Source organism: Mandrillus leucophaeus, unplaced genomic scaffold (genome assembly GCF_000951045.1).
Source record: "Mandrillus leucophaeus isolate KB7577 unplaced genomic scaffold, Mleu.le_1.0 Scaffold57, whole genome shotgun sequence".
In the NCBI taxonomy this organism is placed as follows: Eukaryota; Metazoa; Chordata; class Mammalia; order Primates; family Cercopithecidae; genus Mandrillus; species Mandrillus leucophaeus.
In genome coordinates this window covers 6,371,500-6,394,755 of record NW_012106141.1, presented here as the reverse complement: position 1 = coordinate 6,394,755, position 23,256 = coordinate 6,371,500, and the positions used below count along the sequence as shown (strand labels likewise).

Sequence of the window (23,256 nt, the reverse complement as noted above, 5' to 3'; positions counted from 1 at the left end):
CGAGGGCCGCAGGCGGAGACCGAGCCGCTGGTGCTCGTGGGCCGGGCGGTCACGTACTCTCGCGGGTCTCCTTTTTATTTGACGAAAGGCGCCGTTTTTTATCGCCGTCATGTGAGGTGCTAAATCTCGACCCTAGAATTTTCTCCCCAAGAACCTCTTCAGAGAAAATGCAGAAGGGAGAGAAACCCCGGTAGTCTTATTTAATGATTTCCGAGGCTCAGCAAGCTAGGGAAGGAAATGGATCGTTTTTCTTCGGGAGAGGCTGTAAGGTTGTGTGTGGAGACCTAACGGCAAAGCCCGTGACGGGTCCCGGAGCCCAAGACCGCTTTCCCCGCCCGTGACTGTGGTCGCTGTCGCTCGAGCTGTGTATGGCCAGGGATGGACAGTGCCTTCGCCGCTCCTCGACTGCTGCGCCGCTCCCTGCAGACTTGGCCTTAATAAACTCATCAAAATAAAAGCCCTGTGTTCTGTGCGTCGGAATGATGCTGATGTGGTTGCTCTAGCTTAAGACAGTTTTGGAAAATGTAACCATTTAATATGTTTTAAGTACTGAAGAATGAAATCAGCTATATTTTTAAAAATGTTGGCAGGGGCTGTAACTTGCCTAGGGAAAACTTCATCTCTAAGTCTTTTTACACGATAATTTAAACGGTTTAAGACGGTGTTGCTGGTTGGACACTATTTAGAATGAAACATTTCTGAATTATTGCTCATTTAGAAATGCAGTTGCACCATTTCGTGTGTCTTTACAGCTGAACATGGTCCCCAAAGAAGAAAAGCAGAAGAGGTCTAGATCTCCTTTTCCTGGATGACACTTCTGCCATGGATTTTATGTCAGTGTTAATTGCCAAGTTGAAATGGGGCTCTGATTGTAGAACTGATTTGTTCTTTTTTATTCTGAAAGTTATCTTCACAGACCAGTTGCCTGCTGCTAATGTACTCTTAGCGTATACTGACAAAGAGAGAAACTCACATTTAGTTTATCTTGACTGCCAGTATAGCTGGTTCAATTTTTTTCTTCATGATTTCTCCATATAAAGTTATAAACTGTATTTGTTTCAGATGATTTGCAAAAAGTTTGTGGAATTGGTCAGGCGTACTTTGTCATTTTACGTTTTATTATGTAAGATTCAACAGGTTGCCTTACCTTTCTTCTCTTACTTGGCCTTTTTTTTTTTTTTTTTAATAGCCCATAAAGACTATAAACAGCTCAGAATGGATTGCATACTGCCCTAGATATGACTTGTGAGGCAGAGGTAAAATCTTGACTCATCTAATTTCTTGAGCTTTTTGCACAGATTAGTTTACAACTTAAGAATTGTGGTTTTTTGTTTTTGTTTTTGTTTTTGTTTTGCAAGCATGCATCATACTAGTGTCAGTTTTACAGTATATTTGTTTGTTTGTTGAGATGGGGATCTTGCTGTGTTTCCCAGTCTGGAGAGCAATGGCTGTTCACAGACACTATCGTAGTGCACTGTGTCCTGGAACACCTGTGCTGAAGTGATCCTCCTGCCTCAGCCTCCCTAGCAGCTGGGAATACAGGCGTGTGTCACTGTGCCAGCTAGTTTTTTTCTTTTTCTTTTTTTTTTTCTGAGACGAGGTTTTGCTCTTGTTGCCCAGGCTGGAGTGCAATGGCGTGATCTCGGCTCACTGCAACCTCCGCCTCCCGGGTTGAAGTGATTCTCCTGCCTCAGCCTCCTGAGTAGCTGGGATTACAGTCGCGTGCCACCACCCACCTAGTTTTTGTATTTTTAGTAGAGACGGGGTTTCGCCATGTTGGCCAGGCTGGTCTTGAACTCCTGACGTCAGGTGATCCGCCCACTTTGGCCTCTCAAAGTGCTGGGATTACCGGTATGAGCACCTGGCCTGTGCCAGCTAATTTTTAATGAAGTAGTCACATTGATATTCCTTCAATGTTTAAAGGCAATAAATTTGAACTAGGTAAAATTTACTTGGGAAAATTAATGGGGACAACTGGGATTTAGGAAGTGTAGATATTTGGAGGTGATTCTTCGGTTGAACCTGTGGCAGAATGGAAAGCCTTGGATCTAGGGTTGAGGAGATTTTTAGTCATCACTGTCACTTACTACCTTCTGCTTTAGGGCAAATCATTCAACTTCTCTGAACCTCAGCTGTTGTGCCTTAATTTTTGACCCTGATTTAAAAAAATAATAGTTGCTTGCTTCAGAAAAATTGGAAGGCCCAGAAAAGAATAACACACAATTACCTGTTGGGTACCCAGCAAAAACCTGTTAAGTTTGGTTTCTTTATTCTACTGTTTTTTTTTTTTCTTCTACATGTTTTAATGGAATTGAGATTATATTGTGCATAATGATCTTTATCCTGCTTTTAGCTTAACATTATAACTTAAGTGTCTTCACATGTTTTTACATTCTAAATAAAAAAATTTGAAGACCACACACTTCCTTAACTGATTCCACCATCCACTGCTGGACTTTTAGAGTTTTCCCAAAGTTTTGCTTTTATAAACAGGGCTGAGATTAATGCTTTGGAGCATAAATTTTCTTCTCAGTTTGAACTATTTTATTTAGAATAGAGTCCAAGAAGTAGAGCAGCAAAGAATATGAAGACTTTTAAAGCTCATGGTAAGTTTTTTGTTTTTTTTTTTTTGAGACAGAGTCTCACTGTCACATAGGTTGGATTGCAGTGGCTCAGCCATAGCTCAGAAACCTCAAACTCCTAGGCATATGCTACCAAGCTCAGCTAATTTTATTTTATTTTATTTTATTGTTTTTGGAGATGGAGTTTCGCTCTTGTCGCCCAGGCTGGAGTGCAGTGGCATGATCTTGGCTGACTATAGTCTTCACCCCCCAGGTTCAAGTGATTCTGCTGCCTCAGCCTCCTAAGTAGCCCAACTAATTTAAAAATGTTTTGTAGAAGACTGGGCGTGGTGGCTCACGCCTGTAATCCCAGCACTTTGGGAGGCCTAGGCGGGTGGATCACAAGGTCAGGAGTTTGAGACCAGCCTGGCCAACATAGTGAAACTCCGCCTCTACTAAAAATGCAAAAAATTAGCCGGACGTGGTGGTGGGCGTCTATAATCCCAGTTACTCAGGAGGCTGAGACAGGAGAATTGCTTGAACCGGGGAGGCAGAGGTTGCAGTGAGCTGAAATTGCGCCATTGCACTCCAGCCCGGGCAACAGTGCGAGATCCTGTCTTTAAAAAAAAAAAAAAAAATTAAAAAAAAATAATTTTTTTTTTTTTTTAAAGACAGGGTCTCACTATATTGGCCAGGCTAGTCTTGAACTCCTGGCCTTAGTGCTGGGATTATAGATGTGAGCCACTGTACCAGGCCCTAAAAGTTTTTTATTTGATTAGTTTTTAAGTTTTTTAGATCATTTAGATCTAATCAAAAGTGACCTGCCAGTTGCTACGTAAAAAAGTTAAGAGTCTTGGCCTGGCACAGTGGCTCATGCTTGTGAACACTTGAGGGTGGGAGTTCAGGACCACCTAGGGCAAAATAGCAAGACCTCATCTCTACCAAAAATAAAATTAGCTGGGCGTGGTGGCATGAGCCTGTAGTCCCAGCTATTCAGGAGGCTGGGGCAGGAGGATCGACTGAGTCCAGGAGTCCGTGGCTGCAGTGAGCTATGGTCACACCACTGCACTCCAGCCTGGGTAACAGAATAAGGCTTTGGCTCTAAAAAAAAAAAAAAAAAAGAACCTGGGAGTGATGGAAGACTATCCTGAATTATAGTTATCCTTCTTTTAGTTTTGATTTATAGTAACTAGGTATTAAATTAGGGAGAATTTGCAAATCCAAAATCCAGCTGATCAAAGAGCATCTTTTAAGGATACTGCCTGGAAACTGGGCGGGGGAAAAAGCATGTTTGGAATTACCTTGCCCAAACCACACAGTTCTGCAAAAGATCATCCATTAAGCCAGAAAATCTTAAGCTTATACTAGATGCCTTGTCCATATTTATATGTTGTTTTGAAAATTAAAATCAAAATAAACCTTGTTAATTACTAAAAACAGATAATGATCTTTAAAAACTTAATTGATTTTATGTGTAGATATGTATCTTAATGATTCATCTATGAGAGAACAGTGAAGAAAAACCCCAGTCCCAAATGGGATCTTCTTTCTTTGCATAATATGAAATACTCATGAGCTGTGCCTTTCCCCCCAACATTTTAATGTCTCTGATTGGGATTCCTCATAGCGTTGATGGTATGTTAACAATTGCTGTCAGCCAGGTAGCAGTAGTAATGTATTTCACATTGCCTGCAAATGTACATACTTGGTTGTTTCTCCTAGTAGCATACTGGCCAAGTGTAGTCTCTCAGTGTTCAACTAACAAATCAATTTTGCCACCATTTGAGAAAGGAATATCAGTCCTGGTTATTGTCCAAAAATCTTCCTTTGACACCTGGTGAGATGTCAAATGACATCATCAAAACTTGCTTGAAGAAAATATTAGGGACAAAAATGGAGTACTTCTAAGAAATACTTATCTCCTCATGGCACAGAGAATGATAATGTATAGGAAAACATGGATATTGATGACTCTTGAGTTGAAAAGTGGTTCATGGGCCGGGCGTGGTGGCTCATGCCTATAATCCCAGCACTTTGTGAGGCTAAGGTGGGCAGATCATGAGGTCAGGAGATCGAGACCATCCTGGCTAACACGATGAAACCCAGTCTCTATTAAAAATACAAAAAATTAGCTGGGCATGGTGGCGGGCACCTGTAGTCCCAGCCACATGGGAGACTGGGGCAGGAGAATGGTGTGAACCCGGGAGGTGGAGCATGCAGTGAGCCAAGATTGTGCTGCTGCACTCCAGCCTGGGTGACAGAGTGAGACTCTGACTCAAAAAAAAAAAAAAAAAAAAGAAAAGTGGTTCATAAGATTCGAACTCTGTGAAGTTTTAGAAATAAGTTTATGATGCTTATATTTCCTGTGTTTACATGAGAGCTGTATATGATAAAATTCTGTGTGAAGGTCTGTTTCCATAAATATAAGGTAAAAAATTCAAGACATAAAACCTTAAATCATAGCTTAATTGCCAGCATTGTTTTGTTTGAGTAGTACAAAAATAAAAATGATGCATCTTACAATGGATACCGTCATAGAGTCAATGAAATGGTACCATATTGATTCTATTATTTAAGCTACTAACTTTAAACAAACAGTAATTATCCAGTGTTGAAGTTGATATTGTTAGTGTAAAATAGGGAATCTGTTTCAGCTTTGTTTGAGCTAAGAAGAACTTTTAAATTTAATTATGCTACAAGTTTTTACATATATATGTAACTCCTTGAATTGGAATTACCCATTTTTAGAAAAAAAAAAAACGAAATGGCAGATTTTTCTTAAGAATGGCACTAGCCAAACAAGATTTCCTGATGCTTTCTTTTGTACATCTTAAAATAGCACTACAGGGAATTGTAGTGGAGTGCTTGAAAAAGATTCTGTCAAATCTAAATCTCTGAGGCCTGGGGAAGTAGAAGACTGAAAATAGGGCCTTACTGGCATAATGATTTTGTGTCTTTCCCCTCCTTTATACTATATTGACTTAGCTTCCTCCTCTGAAAATAGGAAGCCAAGAAATAAGTTGATTTAAGAAAACAAAATTTCTGGCCATGTGCAGTGGCTGACATCTGACCTGTAATCCCAGCACTTTGGGAGGCTGAGGTAGGAGAATTGCTTGAGCCAAGCAGTTTGAAACCAGCCTGAGTAACATAGTGAGACCCTGTCACTACAAAAAAATAGAAAAAAAGTAGCTAGACATGGTGGCACATGTCTGTAGTCCCAGCTACATGGGAGGCTGAGGTGGGAGGATTGTTTGAGCCTGGGAGGTCAAGGCTGCAGTGAGCCGAGATCATGTTACTGCACTCCAGCCTGGGAGAAAGAATGAGATCCTGTCTCAAACAACAGCAACAACAACCACAACATTTTTCTAAGGCTGAGGCATAGGCCGGGCGCTGTGGCTCATGCCTGTAATCCCAACACTTTGGGAGGCTAAGGCAGGTGGATCACAAGGTCAGGAGATCTAGACCATCCTGGGTAACATGGTGAAACCCCGTCTCTACTAAAAAATGCAAAAAATTAGCCGGGCGTGGTGGTGGGCACCTGAAGTCCTAGCTACTGGGGAGTCTGAGGCAGGAGAATGGCGTGAACCTAGGAGGTGGAACTTGTAGTGAGCCGAGATCATGCCACTGCACCTCCAACCTGGGCGGCAGAGCAAGACTCTGTCTCAAAAAAAAATCTAAGGCCGAGGCATAAATTATTTTTAGAATAAAAATACAAAGTCATCTTTTAGATTTTAAGCTGCGGTTATCTCCAGTAGTTGTTGGTATTTTCATTCTTTCCCTGCCTTTGGGATGTAATGTGAGTATTTCTCCCTTGCCTTTGATAGCTTCAGCTTCCTTATCTTTGATACATTTTTATTGATATTCTCTCTTTTTTTTTTTTTTTTTTTTTTTGAAAAGGAGTCTCGCTCTGTCGCCCAGGCTGGAATGCAGTGGCTGGATCTCAGCTCACTGCAAGCTCCGCCTCCCGGTTCACGCCATTCACCTGCCTCAGCCTCCCGAGTAGCTGGGACTACAGGCACCCACCACCACGCCCGGCTAATTTTTTGTATTTTTAGTAGAGACGGGGTTTCACCATGTTAGCCAGGATGGTCTCGATCTCCTGACCTTGTGATCCACCTGCCTGGGCCTCCCAAAGTGCTGGGATTACAGGTGTGAGCCACCGCGCCTGGTCTGACATTCTTAACATTTACTTATAAGCTTTTCCCCTTAAAATGAAGGTAATTTAAAAAAATTTTTTTATTTTGAGACAGAGTCTTGCTCTGTCGTCCAGGCTGAAGTGCAGTGGCGCGATCTTGGCTCACTGTAACCTTCGCCTCCCAAGTTCAAGCTATTCTCTTGCCTCAGCCTCCTGAGTAGCTGTGACTACAGGCATGTGCGACCAAGCCTGGCTAATTTTTTGTATTTTTAGTAGAGACGGGGTTTCATTGTGTTAGCCAGGATGGTCTCAATCTCCTGACCTCGTGATCTGCCTGCCTCGGCCTCCCAAAGTGCTGAGATTACAGGCATGAGCCGCCGTGCCCAGCCTACAATGAAGGTAATTTTTAAATGTGCATAGTAGAAAAATGAGAAAACAAAACAAAAGCCAAACAATATAGACGTGTATAAAGAAGAAGAAAGGAAACCCCCAAATTGTGCATTCAGAAAAACCTAGTTAGCATTTTATATGCTGAAGAGTTGGCCATGTTGGGGAGAGTATACTGTGCTATTTTTAGATTAGGACAGGGAGGGGTTTGGCCTCTTCTAGAAAAAACTATAGAAGAAAAGAAATAATCATACTAAATTATCCTGAAGTAAGACATTTCGCCTGGCTAAGTTTTTGTATTTTTAGTAGAGATGGGGTTTCCCTGTGTTAACCAGGATGGTCTCAATCTCCTGACCTTGTGATCTGCCTGCCTCGGCCTCCCGAAGTGCTGAGATTACAGGCATGAGCTGCCGTGCCTGGCCTAAAATGAAGATAATTTTTAAATGTACATAGTAGAAAAACGACAAAACAAAACAAAAGCCAAACCATATAGATGTGTATAAAGAAGAAGAAAGGAAAACCCCCAAATTGTGCATTCAGAAAAATGTAGTTAGCATTTTATGTGCTGAAGAGTTGGCCATGTTGGGGAGGGTGTACTGTGGTATTTTTAGATTAGGACAGGGAGGGGTTTGGCCTCTTCTAGACAAAAACTATAGAAAAAAAAATTAATCATACTAAATTATCCTGAAGTAAGACATTCAAAATATTTATACTACATAGAATGCTGTTAATTTAGCTTTGAATGTTTCTGTTGATTTGTCTTATAGAATTTTTGGTTTCTGAAAATATACCTCTGTTGTTTCTCCTAAAGTTTGTGTGACATAGTTGGAAAATACCTCTGCTTTGTTGAAGTGAAACTGAGAACAAAAAAACTCTGACTTCTTAACATTACTACCAAAGAGAGAAAATAGATTAAAACTCAGAATTACTGGAACTTTAATATCCTATGATTTTTGCTTCCTTTAGAAAAAATATTTTTCCATCTGATTTGTATTATGATTAACATAAACTTACTGCTATTATTTTATACAGACAAGGTCTTTACTGGGTGTATTTGAAGAAGATGCCACAGCTATTTCCAACTATATGAATCAGTTGTATCAAGCTATGCATCGGATTTATGATGCACAGGTAAAACACTGAGGACTAACTTGATGCTTTTAAAACATGAATTTTTAAGCCTCATAAGGATAGGTAGTGTCTGTCGTGTTTACCAGTGCTTAACCCTGTACTAGGCTCCTAGTAATAAATATTTGTTGAATGGATGAATGAACATTGTGTATTACAGAACTGACATTTCAACTACTAGAGTACAGTTTGTAGTACTACAAAAGTGATAGAAGATTGAAGCATCTGCCCATTCTCCCCAAACATAGTTTGGGGGAAACCCCCCATGAAACTCACTGATAGCGATCTTTCCTAATATTTGAATGAAGATCCCATGTCATCACTGGTATTTTCCCTAATCATGCTTATTACAATCTTATGGAACACTTCCCCACCCCCACTTTATTTATTTATTTATTTCTTTTTTTGAGATGGAGCTTTGCTCTTGTTGCCCAGACTGGAGTGCAGTGGTGTGATCTCGGCTCACCGCGTCCTCCGCCCCCCGGGTTCAAGTGATTCTCCTGCCTCAGCCTCTCGAGTAGCTGGGATTACAGGCATGTACCAGCATGCTGGCTAATTTTGTATTTTTAGTAGAGACGGGGTTTCTCCGTGTTGGTCAGGCTGGTCTTGAACTCCAGGTGATGCGCCCACCTTGGCCTCCCAAAGTGCTGGGATTGTGCCTGGCCCTTTTTTTTTTTTTTTTTGGAGACGGAGTTTTGCTCGTGTCTCCCAGGTTGAAGTACAATGGCGCAATCTCGACTCACTGCACCCTCCACCTCCCAGGTTCAAGCAATTCTTCTGCCTTAGCCTCCTGAGTAGCTGGGATTACAGGCGTGCGCCACTACGCCCGGATAATTTTGTATTTTTACTAGAGGTGGGGTTTCACCATGTTGGCCAGACTAGTCTTGAACTCCTGACCTCAGGTGATCTGCCCGCCTCAGCCTCCCAAAGTGCTGGGATTACAGGTGTGAGCCACTGCAAATGGCCAACACTTCCCCTTTTTCAGTAGAGGATTTGAAAGTTGGCTGCCTCTGTCAAGTTAAAAGAAGGCACTAAAAATTAGATGTACCTCTGGAGTACAAGAAGATGAAGGGTATGACTAGGTTTTCTTGTTGACCAGGAATAAAATTTGAAGCTATGTTTGGATAACTTAATTATAAGCTTAAACAGCAACCTAGGTTCTGTGATATACTTTCTTTGGGATTAATTAAGTGTACAAGTTTTATTTTTTTCCCTTCTCATATTGTTTGCTTTCTGGCTTCACATTTTCCTTACATACTTAAAAGTTGCTATGTTGTTTAGTTTTTCCTTGTGATCAGGCTCTGAAGCTTTGCTTTCTGACCACACAGATATATGATATAATATGTTAAAGAAATGTCATATTTGTTATAGTCACTAAAAAAACTAAAAGTTTTTCATATGGCTGTGTTGCTGTATTATATGACTAGGTTAACTACATTTTGGTTGTATATTATTAAGTGCTTACTGTAGTCTAGTATCAGCATCTACAGAGAGCAATAATCAGTCATCAACGTAGACTCTCTAAAGATTTTGCTAAGGCTTTAAAGTATTTAGTGCTTAGTTTTTATTAGCAACAAACAAACACCAGGAACACTGCTGAATTCCTTGAGAGTGTCTATTTTATGGTTTGAGTTTTCTTTTAAAGTGCTTTAATGGTAGTACGCCTTTCCAGTGATTTAATGAAGGTTTTAAAAATATTTATGTTAAGTGATAATAAATAAATTAGGTATATTCAACTAAAACTTTTTTGTCGGTATGATCATGCTAATTTGAATGCTTTTTCCATAGAATGAATTAAGTGCAGCAACACACCTGACCTCAAAACTTTTAAAAGAATATGAAAAACAGGTATCGTATATCAAAGTTTTAAAAGCATAATTTTAAAAGTATAGTATCTGTATAGATAGACTTTCAACAAGAATCCTTAAGTTTTCTTGAATTCACAGAATATACCATCGAAATTTCATGATAGCACTTACGTTCAGATAATTTTAATGATTTAATATTAAATACAGAGGCTATCTAGTTTACCTGTGTTCTTTTTACAAATGAAGAAGTTGTGACTTGCTCAACGTTACACCATTATTGGAGGAACTGGAGCTAAATGCTAAATCTTTGAACTTCGAGTACGGTGGAGATTCCAATATGCCATGTCAATTGGTTACTTAATAATTAATGTTTATTAATTATATACATTACACAGTTTTAGTTAAATGATATTTTAGAGCTTATTCAAAATTTTGGAAGTTTTTCTAAAGTTATTTAAAAATGTAAATTATAGTAATGTCATTCCCAAAAGACACGACGTTGAAACTTTACCTCATCTCTGTTTCTCGTTTTTCAGCGTTTTCCATTGGGAGGTGATGATGAAGTTATGAGCTCTACATTGCAACAGTTTTCAAAAGTTATAGATGAGGTAAACTTTTAGTTTATTTTGCTTGATTAAATGGTCTTATAATTAAGTTACCCAGGCTTTTATTTTATGAGTAAAGCTCTATTACAGAGATGACTAAAGAAGAATCTTACTTCCACATCCTGGTGGCTGGCTCATCAAAACAATACTTTCTTTACCAGATTAAAACATTGTTTTCCAGGAATAAACATATAGATGTGCTTCTTCTACATGTAGTCCATGTAACATTCAGTCTTGACATGTGTCATTAGATGTAGGCAGGGAGAGAAGAGTTAGGTAGTGAGCTACATCTGGGTTCTTTGTTGTTGCTCTAAGCAACATTTTACTGTTTAGTCTTTATTAATCCTGCCATCCTAAACAGCCAAAATCAACCCTGAATTCCTCAAATCGGTCACCACAACAAATCATTAAAACAAAGACCTGAAAGCTAACAGGAAGAAAAGGTAGTGAGAGCTTATGGAGAATCAATAACTATTCTCTACTGTTGCAGTAAAATCTCTTCTTTTCACATGGACCATTCGATAGTCCTGTGTTTTCTAGAATCTTACCTGGAAAAATATTTTTTTTTGAAATATTTTAATAACCCATTATAGCAAAATATTTTACCAGGAAATCAAGATAAAGAAATAATGTAATTTTTTTCATTTCAAAAATTGTGGTAAAGTACACATAGCATAAAATTTGCCATTCATGACATTTAGTACATTCACAGTGCTATGCAACCATAACCACTGTCTGGTTTTTAGGACATTTTCATCATCTCAAAGGAAGCCTTGTGCCCGTTAAGCAGTGAATTAATCTGTTTTCACACTGCTGATAAAGACATACCTGAGATGGGTAATTTATAAAGAAAAAGAGGTTTAATGGACTCACAGTTCCACGTGGCTGGGGAGGCCTCACAATCGTGGCGGAAGGCGAAAGGCACATCTTACATGGCAGCACATGAGAGAGAATGAAAGACAAGTGAAAGGGGAACCCCTTAAAAATCATCAGATCTCGTGAAACTTACTCACTACCACAAGAACAGTATGGGGGAAACTGCCCCTATGATTCAGTTGTCTCCCACGGGGCCCCTCCCACAACATGTGGGAATTATGGGAGCTACAATTGAAGATGAGATTTGGGTGGGGACAGCCAAACCGTATCAAGCAGTCACTTTCACCTCTCTGCTCCCTCAGTCCTTGTCAACCACTAATCTGCTTTCTTTTTTTTTTTTTTTTTTTGGGCGGAGTCTGGCTTTGTCGCCCAGGCTGGAGTGCAGTGGCCGGATCTCAGCTCACTGCAAGCTCCGCCTCCCGGGTTTACGCCATTCTCCCGCCTCAGCCTCCCGAGTAGCTGGGACTACGGGCGCCCGCCACCTCGCCCGGCTAGTTTTTTGTGTTTTTTTAGTAGAGACGGGGTTTCACCGTGTTAGCCAGGATGGTCTCGATCTGCTGACCTCGTGATCCGTCCGTCTCGGCCTCCCAAAGTGCTGGGATTATAGGCTTGAGCCACCATGCGTGGCAGTCTGCTTTCTTTCTGTATGACTTTGCCTACTTTTGATATTTCATATAAATGAACTCATAATTTTAGAGTTTTTAATGTCTGCTTTCACTTAGCATAATGTGTTCAAGGTTCATTCGTGTTGTAATATGCCTCAGTACTTCATTCCTTTTTTGGCTAAATAAAATTTCGTTGTTATGGATATATCAAGTTTTGTTTTTCTAGTCATGTCTTTATATATCTGTATCTGTTTATCTAGTCCTTGTTCATTTGTGTTGTTTCTACCTTTTAACTAGTTCAAATAATGTTGTTATGAGCATTCATATACAGGTTTTTTTGTTTCTTTTTGAACAACAGTTTTCAGTTCTCTTGAGTAGGTACCCAGAAATGGGATTGCTGGGTCATTGCATGGTAATTTTATGTTTGTTTATTTAAAAGTTAAATAATGTAGAAAACCACCAAACTGTTTTCTACAGTGCCTGTACCATTTTACTTTCCTACCAGCAATGTAGGAGGGTTCCAGTTTTTCCACATCCTCACCAACAATTATTTTTGTTTGTGTGTATTTAAAATTTTTTAAAAAATTATAGCCATCTGAGTGAGTGTGAGGTGGTCTCTCATTGTGGTTTTCATTTGCACTTTCTTGATGTGTAATGATATTGAGCACCTTTTCATATGCTTATTGGCCATTTGTTTATCTTTGAAGAAGTTATACAGATCCTTTGCCCGTTTTTAAATTGGTTGTCTTTTTATTATTAAGTTGTAAACGTTCTCTTTCTAGATACAAGTTATGTATCACATACATAATTGGCAAATATTTTCTCCCATTCTGAGTTGTTTTTTTTTCTTTTCACTTTCTTGATGGTATGCTTTGATGCATAGAAGTTTTAAATTTTGATGATGTCCATTATATATTTTCTTTTGTTCCTTGTGCTTTTAGTATCATATGCAAGAAACCGTTACCAAATCCAAGGTCATTCTGTGTTTTCTAAGAGTTTAGTAAATGGAATTTTTTTTTACTATATAATATTTTGTACTGTATCACATAATTTTTAGTGTTTGCCTATATAAAATACATCAGAACCTTTTTTGCTAGATTCTGTTTAATTTACATAACACTGGTTAAATGTCTGTGTATAGTTATTTGGCCTTTTTGGTCTTTCTTTTTCTAGCTTAGCTCTTGTCATGCAGTACTTTCAACTCAACTTGCTGATGCCATGATGTTCCCCATTACCCAGTTTAAAGAAAGAGATCTGAAAGGTATTGAAGTCAAGCTTATGTTTACTTTCGTTGGCTGTAAGATCAACGCTTGTAAAATGCATATTACTCTATACCTACACCATTTCTTGACCACAACCTGTGCCACTCTTACTTTGCTCAGTTATCAAACATTTATAGGAGCTCCTGCTAGATATCAAACTAGATATTGAGAAATACCGATATGGATAAGATATCCCCTCTTTTGAGAAATTCTAGAGAAGGAAGTGGGCACACGCATAATTACAACACTTATGTCTCTTATAATTAGGGAATGAGCAAGGTGCTGGCGGGGCTGTTAGGAGGGGTCAGCAAGGCTTCACCCAAGGATGTGACATGAGCATTGAACAGTGAAGAGGAATTTGCCAGAAGAGTCATTGTTCTGTTAGAGGGACTAGAGTGCACAAAATATGGCTTTTAGAAACACACAGCCTATTTGACAGTAGCAAGAAACTCAGTGTGGCTGCAATGCTGGATGTGTTAGAGTGAGGCAGGAGATGAATCCAGAAACAGAGGAGATGGGAGTAGGTCACGCTAAGAGGCTAGACTTCAGTTTATGAGCAAAGGAGAAGTCGATGGGGGTCTTTAAGGAGAGACACAATTCCTTTGGAGGATGGAATAGAGTAGCCTTGTTATGTAGGAGACTAGACTGGGAAGTTGTGGGTGTCCAGTGAGATGTGACCAAGGCCTGAGTTAGGATAGTGGCACAGGGTATAGAGGTGTGTGTATGGGCCGAAGTGGCAAGAGGTAGGGGTACTGGCACATTTGACAGTCTGCAACCTGGTTGTTTGTGGGTTTTATTTTTACCCACTTAGGATTACTAGGTGATACAATGAGAGTTTTATAGAATTGGTTCTGCTTTCCCATAACTTGTAATCTCAGCCATACAGACTTACTTCCAAAATATGTAGAGAGATTAAAAATATTGAACTAATGTATCAGTAATGGTAAAGTATTTAAATTATACATGGAATACAGACAAATGCATATTATCATACTATTCTATACCTACCACCATTTCTGGACAGCAACCTGTGCCACCTTTACTCAGTCACCAATACATCTCTAATGTATTTTAAAGATGGAGTTACTGATTGTGGTTGTGATCCTCAAGAATGGTCATTTCTAAGGTCTAGAACAAGATCTCTTTTCTTCAGTGTAAGGGGACTGAATGGCATAATCTTCTTAATAAGATGTTTTGTTTCTCGTTTAGCATTTGAATGTTTAGATTCATATACCAAAAATGCATGATTCTGGCACTAAATCAGAATATTTGCATATCTTACCATTTACAGTGGGTGTTTAAATTTGTTTTTCTGTCATATCACTAATTTGTAGCAAGTAGATTTTCTGGTGGTGTAACTGTTGCTAATGATAGTAAATGTTTCATAGACTAGCTGAAACACAGAATAGCTTTTTCACCCTGAATGTTGAAGTATGAAATATTATTTGGAGTTTTAATTATAGTTTAAGTAGCAGTTATTATTTTCCAACAAATGTATTTCATAAATATGCCAAACTTAAATTATTCTTGAACTTTTTCAGAAATACTAACGTTAAAGGAAGTATTTCAGATTGCAAGTAACGGTAAGCCCTATAATTTGCATACTTATTTCTTGCAGTGATGTATTTGTTTATCAGTGCATATCTGTGGCTAGATTCTTTGTAATAATTGAAAAAAAAAAGAACCCAATTAAAAATAAGTGAACATTACTTAAATCAGTATTGCTTCTTAAATTACACTGGTTATACAGTGTAATTTAAATCTTAAGGAAATTAAGTCTTATAGGTTACTATCTTCATAATGCTTAAAGAGATGTTATAGTATTTTACCTTTCTTGTTCTTTTATATATCCCAATTTTTCATTAATGAGTGTTAGAGATATATATATGTGTATATGTGTGTGTGTGTGTATGTATATGTGTGTGTATATTTTAAGATATGGGGTCTTGCTGTGTTGCCCAGGTTGGAGTGCAGTGGCTATTGAAGCCACAATCATAGCATACTGTAGTGATCGTGCTGCCCCATCCTCCTGATTAGCTGGGACTATTGGCATGTGCCACTGTGTCTAAGCTGCGTTTGCTATTTTTGTACTACAAAATACTTTAAAAAGCTTTACTGCATTAGTTTCCTGGAATTAATTTTTTAAAAACCAGTTTGAGAAGTAGACACATAATTTAGGGGAAATTTGGCTGTGGGGAAAATTTGAGTTCAGTGATCATGTGGTAGGAAATTCTTGCTTTAGTACGTTTGTGGAAAGATGCACATGTGAAGACCATTGAAAGCATTTGTAAGTTTTGAAAAGTACTGTTGTATTGTTAACACTCGTTTCTTTTTTCCAGATCATGATGCTGCAATTAACAGATATAGCCGATTATCCAAAAAAAGAGAAAATGACAAGGTGTGATACATATTTATTCCTTCAGTGTCATGGTTAACAACTATTCATTAGGTGGTCTAGTTTTTCCTCTATCAAAATAGAGCCAGCAGTTACTTTGTATGTTTTGTTATATTACCCTTAGTTTTTTCTTTCCTTCTAGCTGTTCGAAACCTTTCTGATAATCATTGATCTCTTTAAACAAAATATTTTCTTCGGCCAAAATTTGATGTTATAAGTAAACATAACTATTCTGGAAATGTAACTAATGCCCAGTATATAACATTGCCTCTTCTTGCTTTATATTTCGATGACATGGCATTGGTTCTGTTTGAATATATATGTGTGTTCAAAAATGTCTTCTGAGATAGAGTGGTCAAGAAGTAGAATTGTCACACACAAAATGAAATTCTGTTATGAGGCCCTCCTTATTTACAGAAATATATATCTTTTGATATTTGTTCAAGGAGTGAAATACAGAAATATTACACTGTATTTGAGGAGAAATGCATTCAAGTAAAGATCAGAGAACAGAGTATTAACAAGTTCTTCTGGGCGTGCCTTAAGATCATGTCTTTCTCCAGCACCTAGTCCAAGGCTTGATGTGTAGGTCTTTCTAGATGCTTGTGACTGAGGTGATCTCTGTGCCTGGGTGTTGGTGTCTGTAGCCTTGGCTGCAGCTGCTGTTGGAAACGCAGTGACTGCTTGTGGGAATCCATAGTTGGGTACAATTTACTGTGCAACAGCTACTGTGACAAAGGAAATGTTTCTCACACAAAGTTTAGTATGAAGCATGATTTCCTTTTCGTTTTCTAATTTTCGCTGCAGACTACTACTTAATGGTGTATTGATAAAATGTATACATTTTGAGATCTCTAATAGTCACTTGGCCTTAGAGAAGTAGTCAAAGGCTCTAGGTATAAAATTTGATATATTTTACATTACTTCTGGCTGTTCAAAGTATTTTAAAAAACACTTTTTCACCAACTTCATTTTATTTAAAAATTCATTGAGTACCTAATATATGTCACACAGTCTGTTGGGTACCTTGGGGGAACAATGGGAATAGGCTTCACTCCTGCCCTCAAAGACTGGATACTCCACATTTATTGAAGGCTACCTGTGTGAAGGCATGCAAGTTGACTAGGAACCAGAGTACAAGGATGACAAGAAGGCATGGATTAACTCTGTTATTAGTTAAATACAATAATAGGGGTTTTAATAAAATGCGGAGAGAGCACAGAGAGGGGAGCAGTTAGCTTTGATTGGTGAATTGGGAAAGGTTACACTTTTTTTTTTGAGACAGGGCCTCATTCTGACTCCCAGGCAGGAGTGCAGTGGCGCTGTCTCGGCTCACTGCAACCTCCACCTCCTGGGTTCAGGTGATTCTCCTGCCTCAGCCTCCCCAGTAACTGGAATTATAGGTGTGAGCCACCATGCTCAGCTAATTTTTGTATTTTTAGTAGAGGTGGGTGTTCACCGTGTTGGCCAGGCTGGTCTCAAACTCCTGACCTCAGGTGATCCGCCCGCCTCAGCCTCCCAAAGTGCTGGGATTACAGGCGTGAGCCACTGCACCCGGCCAGCAAAGGTTACACTTTTAAAAGGTGACATTTACATTGAAGATAAGTGGATAACACTAGTTTGGAATTGGAGATTGCTTTCCTGAAAGAAAAACAGCCTTTCAGAGGCACATGGTGGAGTTGGGAGAGTGTAAAGGTTAGAAGTACTCTGTGACAGTAAAGGAAATGTTTGGAGATATGGCAGAAAGAGTAAGAAGTATGTTGGTACCAGATTACTATATTAATGACCTTGAAATTTGTGTTAGACGGAGTGGACAACCGCCAAAGGATTCTAAGTAGGTGAATAACATCATGCAGTTGTGTTATAGAACAAACATACTAATGAAAATGTGAAGAGGACAAGACTAGAGGGAATCCAATGAAAGGAATTGGAATAGTTTGCAAAGATATAATGAAGGTCTCAGCTAAGGTTGTTACTGAAAGTGGAGAGGAAGGAGTACTTTTGAGAGATATTTCTTAAGTATGAGTTGACAAGTCTTGTGGTAATAGGAGGAATAAAAAATGAGTCCTAGATTTCTTGGATATCTGGATGGATCCTGTAGTAATTAAGAGAGCTAAGAAACAAAGTAGAAGAACAGGTTTTGTGTACAAAACTATTTTCAGTTTTGTACATTTGTAGCACATAAACACACATAAAGAACCCAGCTGGAGATGCGTTTCCTCTGTCACTTGGGAGAGTGAGAGGGAAGAGATAAAATTTGTGAGTCATTGATATATTGGAATATTAGAATATTCTTGGGACTTGAGGATTCTAAGGAAAGGAGGAAGACAGAAGAACATAATGCCTATTACATAATAGGTATTCAATAAATATATGTTGTCTGAATAAAAGAACTCTAGGGAGCACACATATTTCAAGTATGGGTGAGGGAAGACAAGCAAGTATAAGAGAGGAAGACTGATAGGGAGAGAACCAGGAGGGGAGACTGGTATGCTATGAACTGATCAAAGTCAAAGACTAATGGCTAAACTAATAACAAACAATTGTCTGCCCTTCCTCCATGTGGTAAGCTTTCTCTGCCATGCTTAGTTTAGTTACTGTACCATTCTTAGTTATGTACAGAATTCTGTTTTCAATATGCCTTTTTTTTTTTTTTTTTTTGAGACAGTCTCTGTCGCCCAGGCTGGAGTACAGTTGTGTGATCTTGGCTCACTGCAACCTCCACCTCCCAGGGTGAAGCTATTCTCATGCCTCAGCCTCCCTAGTAGCTGGAATTACAGGCATGTACCACCGCGCCCAGCTAATTTTTTTCCATTTTTAGTAGAGACAGGGTTTTACCATGTTGACCAGGCTGCTCTTAAACTCCTGGCCTCAAGTGATCTTCCTGCCTCGGCCTCCCAAAGTGCTGGGATTACAGGCATGAGCCACCATGCCTGGCCTCAATGTGCATTTTGTAAATTATGTGGTTGGAAGTTAAACAGGAAAATTCGCTTAACCAGTATGTTGAAGGATTTCTAAAAGATCAGAAACAGGAACATCAATGCTCAATTGCTTGTGATACACCTTTTCCTCGGGTAGACTCTTCTCCACAGCTCCTAGTAAAGATAATACAAAATTAAGTAAATAATAACAGATTATTTACTTAATTATTTAAATCTTTTCATTCAAAGGTGAAGTATGAAGTAACAGAAGATGTGTACACGTCCAGAAAGAAACAACACCAGACCATGATGCATTATTTTTGTGCATTAAATACTCTTCAGTACAAGAAGAAAATAGCATTGTTAGAACCTCTACTTGGGTACATGCAAGCTCAGGTAAATACTGTACTGTATTTTGGATTATAACTGTCCTAAAAGCTTTATATTAAGCTTGATATTTACATTAAGTATAAAGATTTATAAACTATTTTCAACATCCTTGTTCATGTCTGTGGAAGTAATTTTAAAAAATGTCATCAGACTATTATTTTAAGGAAATTAGGAAGAATGGTTTTTCTTGCAAATGAAGATTTCAAATATTTTAGGGTAAATGAAACCACTTGTTCACCGTAGCTGGGGACTGAGAACAGAAAGCTAAATGAATTTCAGAGTTACACCTATTGCTGGAGCTTCAACTAAACACTTGCTTCATAATAGATCTGAAAGAGAATGAACAGGTTTGAGTTTATCCCATACTCCTTGCATACTTCCTGAGTTAAAAATAATAGATGAACTCCAGCGTGCCCCAAGGTACATCAGGAAGGGGGCTAGAAATTTGTTTTGGGTAGTATAAGACAAAGTGTCAGTCTCCTAAAAATTAAGAGTTTAAAGAAAATTGAGGCCAGGTGCGGTGCCTCATGCCTATAATCAAGCACTTTGGTAGGGCTGAGGTAGGAGAATCACTTGAGTCCAGGAGTTTAAGACTAGCCTTAGCAATGTAGGGAGACCCCCATCTCTACAAAAATTGAAAAAATTAGTTGGGCTTGGTAGCATGCCTCCGTGGTCCCAGCAACTTAGGAGGCTGAGATGGAAGGATCCCTCAAGCCTAGGAGGCTGAGGCTGCAATGAGGTGTTACTGTGCAGTCTGGATGACAAAGCGAGACCCTGTCTCAAAAAAAACCAAAAAATTGAATCTATTTAAGTAAAAGAGTACTTTACTGATTATTCCTCAGATAGAAAACTTATCTTTGTAGTAAACATGAAATACTTTATATAATTTGTTGGAAATACTTTAAAATTTATTTGCCAATTTTAAAAGATTGTTAACCATACATATGTATTACTTGTTCCAATTCAAAAAATATAAAAGGATATGTAGTGGAATTTAAGTCTAACTTCCTTAATGGCTCCATGTGCAGTAGAAATCACAAACTACAGTGTATTTTTACACAAATGGGAATATTCCTTTGTTTTTTACCTAACCATGTATCTTAGAGATTGTTTATATGATTTACTTTAAGTATTGCTTAATGTATTTTTGTATTGTTCAATTCCCCCGACTCCCTGCTCTCCAGATAAGTTTCTTTAAGATGGGTTCTGAAAATCTTAATGAACAACTGGAAGAATTTTTAGCTAATATTGGAACAAGCGTTCAGAAGTAAGTATTTTTTTCCTTAAAATTGAAAATGAAATAATGTGAATGATAGCTTAACAGCTCAGTGATACAATGTAAAGATATTTATCATTTAATTTCCTGAGTGAATATTTTCCCTGCCATGAGAGTTTCTTATGTGGTTCATGGTTACTTCTTGTTTTTTTTTTTACCTCTTTTTTCCATAGATTGTGAACTTCGAATTTCTTAATGGTGATAATTTGATTCTAAACTCAGTTTTATGTCTGAATATAACAGACACATAATAGTAATTCCCCATAAGTGAAATTATCTTTAAACTTCAAATTGTGGGAGTTTAATGGGAGATTACTAAATATTGTTTCCACGCCATGAAAGCTTAAAGACAGAGAGAAAGCAGTTCTCATCAGGTTCAAAATGCTGAGCAGTATATGTGGTCTGTCCACGGTATGGAGAGAGATGAAAGTGATTGTTGTTTTAAAGGCACAGGACCTCTGTTTTAAAGGCGCAGTTTGAAAATTACGCCAAAATCAGGGATTCAGTGGGGCTTCATTCATTTTTTGAATTTAGTATTGTTTCCAGAATATCTAAGTTTCAAATAAACTGTAAACCTGTTTTAAAATGTATTTGTGTTGTTTTAACCACGCATGCCACATTTCCTCTCTTTAAGAAAACATATCTAAAACAAATATGCAGGTAAACATGATTAGTAAGGAGTTCTACATTGATTGTGATTTATAGTAAATAATCTGTTCTGTATCAGTGTTCGCAGGGAAATGGACAGTGATATAGAGACCATGCAACAGACAATAGAGGATTTGGAAGTAGCCAGTGATCCCTTATATGTGCCTGACCCAGACCCCACCAAATTTCCTGTTAATCGAAATTTAACCCGAAAGGCTGGATACCTTAATGCTAGGAAGTAAGAAAACTATTGTTATTTTTGTATATTGTATATCATGTAAGACAATACCAAATGAATATAATAAATAATTGATGTCTGTCATATTGTTTTGATTTTTATTAAAGGTTGAAACTTTTTAGAGGTGTTAGTATTATGTGAACTTTTTGACAGATGAGGTACGTAAATACTTTTCAGAAGTAAAATCCTACCTAGCTATTTATTGAATAATGTAGAATGATAAAAGAAGTGAAACCAAGGCTGGGCGTGGTGGCTCACACCTGTGATCCCAGCACTTTGGGGGAGACCAAGGCAGGCGGATCACCTGAGGTCAGGAGTTCGAGACCAGCCTGGCCAACATGGTGGAGCCCCACCTCTACTAAAAATACAAAAATTAGCCGAGCATGGTGGCTTATGCCTGTAATCCCAGCTACTCAGGAGGCTGAGGCACAAGAATCACTTGAACCTGGGAGGCAGAGGTTGCGGTGACCCGAGATCGCGCCACTGCACTCTAGCCTAGGGGACAGAGTGAGACTTGTCTCAAAAAAAAAATGAACTGAAACTAATTTGAGTTTAAGTAAATATTCACATATGGTATCATCACATGAGAATGCTGTGAAATATCATTTATCATACTTTAATATATTTGTAATTATAGCACCAAGTCAAATGTTAGTTTTCACCTGACGATAGGATGAAGCAGGTTAACCCTAGAAATAAAATAAATTCTATTGTTTTGAATTTACTCCCTTGGAAGTTGAACTATAACCTGTATTTTATGGATCGTTATTATAACAGCCACAGTTTGATAATTTCCAGCCTTGTTTTGGAAACTGTATACACATTCACAAAAGTGAGTCAACATACATGAATTTATTTTAGAGACTGAAAGCATATTTATATTTATTTTCTTGGCATCTTGGTGCCTTTTCGGAAGCCAGTTCTTTGTAACATGCTTTATCTTGTGTCTAGCTGATGATGAGATTCAGGTATGTTGTTATTAAAGAGTGAATGTGCTTTCTTCATTTAGTAAAACAGGCTTGGTGTCATCTACCTGGGACAGACAGTTTTACTTCACGCAGGGTGGAAATTTAATGAGTCAGGCCCGTGGGGATGTAGCAGGAGGCCTGGCCATGGACATAGACAACTGTTCAGTGATGGCTGTGGACTGTGAAGACAGACGATATTGTTTTCAGATCACCTCTTTCGATGGAAAAAAGTTAGTATTTTTTCCTACTACTAATTATCTATAATATTTTAAACTTCTGAAATGTGGGATAATTCCTTTTTGTTTAGAAATTTTATGGACATTTTAGGTTCATATGTATTAAGATAAATTGCTTTTTAATCTTGTAGAAATATATTGAATTTTTGTTTCTGACTTGGTTAAATGGTTTGTTGATATTTTGACAATGTCATATAGTAAAGACCTGTGATTTCATGTTAGGGAACTGGAACTGAAAATCCTGTGTAGCATCGGGGAATACAGAACAAGTTCATGAAAAGAGTCCTAAACCTGGAGTCAGAAAGTTCAAATTCTGGATCCATTACTTACTCTATGGTCTCAGACAGCAGAGTAATGTCTGTAACCCCTCTCAGCTCCATTTTTGTTCATGTAAAATGTGAGTGGGGGGGTTGTAATCCCTACTTCGTAAATTGTTGTGAGGAACAGAAATTCTAACATATGTAATGTGACTGACATACAGTAGGTGCTAACAACAGTGTTATTTTAAAATGTTAATCAAATATTTCTGATCAGATTATTTTTCCATTAATGTTTATAATACCATTTAAAAAAATTTCTATTACCTTTTTTTGAGGTGGGGTCTTACTATGTCTCCCTGGCTGGACTGCAGTGGTGTGAACATGGCTCACTGTAGCCTCAACCTCCTGGGCTCAAGGGATCCTCCCACCTCAGGATCCCAAGTTGCTAGGATCACAGGTGCATGCCACCATGTCTGGCAATTAAAGAAAATTTTTTTTTGTAGAGATGTCTCATCATGTTGCCCAGGCTGGTCTCAAACTCCTGGACCTAAGTGGTC

The 23,256-nt window shown here is 38.3% G+C and overlaps 1 protein-coding gene across 1 annotated transcript in view; it reads left to right on the top strand.

Annotated features, from left to right (window-relative positions):
- The first annotated feature begins 2,552 nt into the window (after positions 1-2,552).
- APPL1 (adaptor protein, phosphotyrosine interaction, PH domain and leucine zipper containing 1) overlaps positions 2,553-23,256 on the top strand; it is a 57,858-nt gene continuing 37,154 nt past the window's right edge. The window contains exons 1-11 of the mRNA XM_011998404.1: positions 2,553-2,606; positions 8,116-8,214; positions 10,000-10,059; positions 10,556-10,627; positions 13,279-13,366; positions 14,909-14,950; positions 15,707-15,765; positions 18,933-19,079; positions 20,258-20,340; positions 21,077-21,235; positions 22,245-22,433. Coding sequence (XP_011853794.1) covers positions 2,604-2,606; positions 8,116-8,214; positions 10,000-10,059; positions 10,556-10,627; positions 13,279-13,366; positions 14,909-14,950; positions 15,707-15,765; positions 18,933-19,079; positions 20,258-20,340; positions 21,077-21,235; positions 22,245-22,433 — 1,001 coding nt within the window. The 5' untranslated portion in view covers positions 2,553-2,603. The remainder of the gene's footprint in view (positions 2,607-8,115; positions 8,215-9,999; positions 10,060-10,555; positions 10,628-13,278; positions 13,367-14,908; positions 14,951-15,706; positions 15,766-18,932; positions 19,080-20,257; positions 20,341-21,076; positions 21,236-22,244; positions 22,434-23,256) is intronic.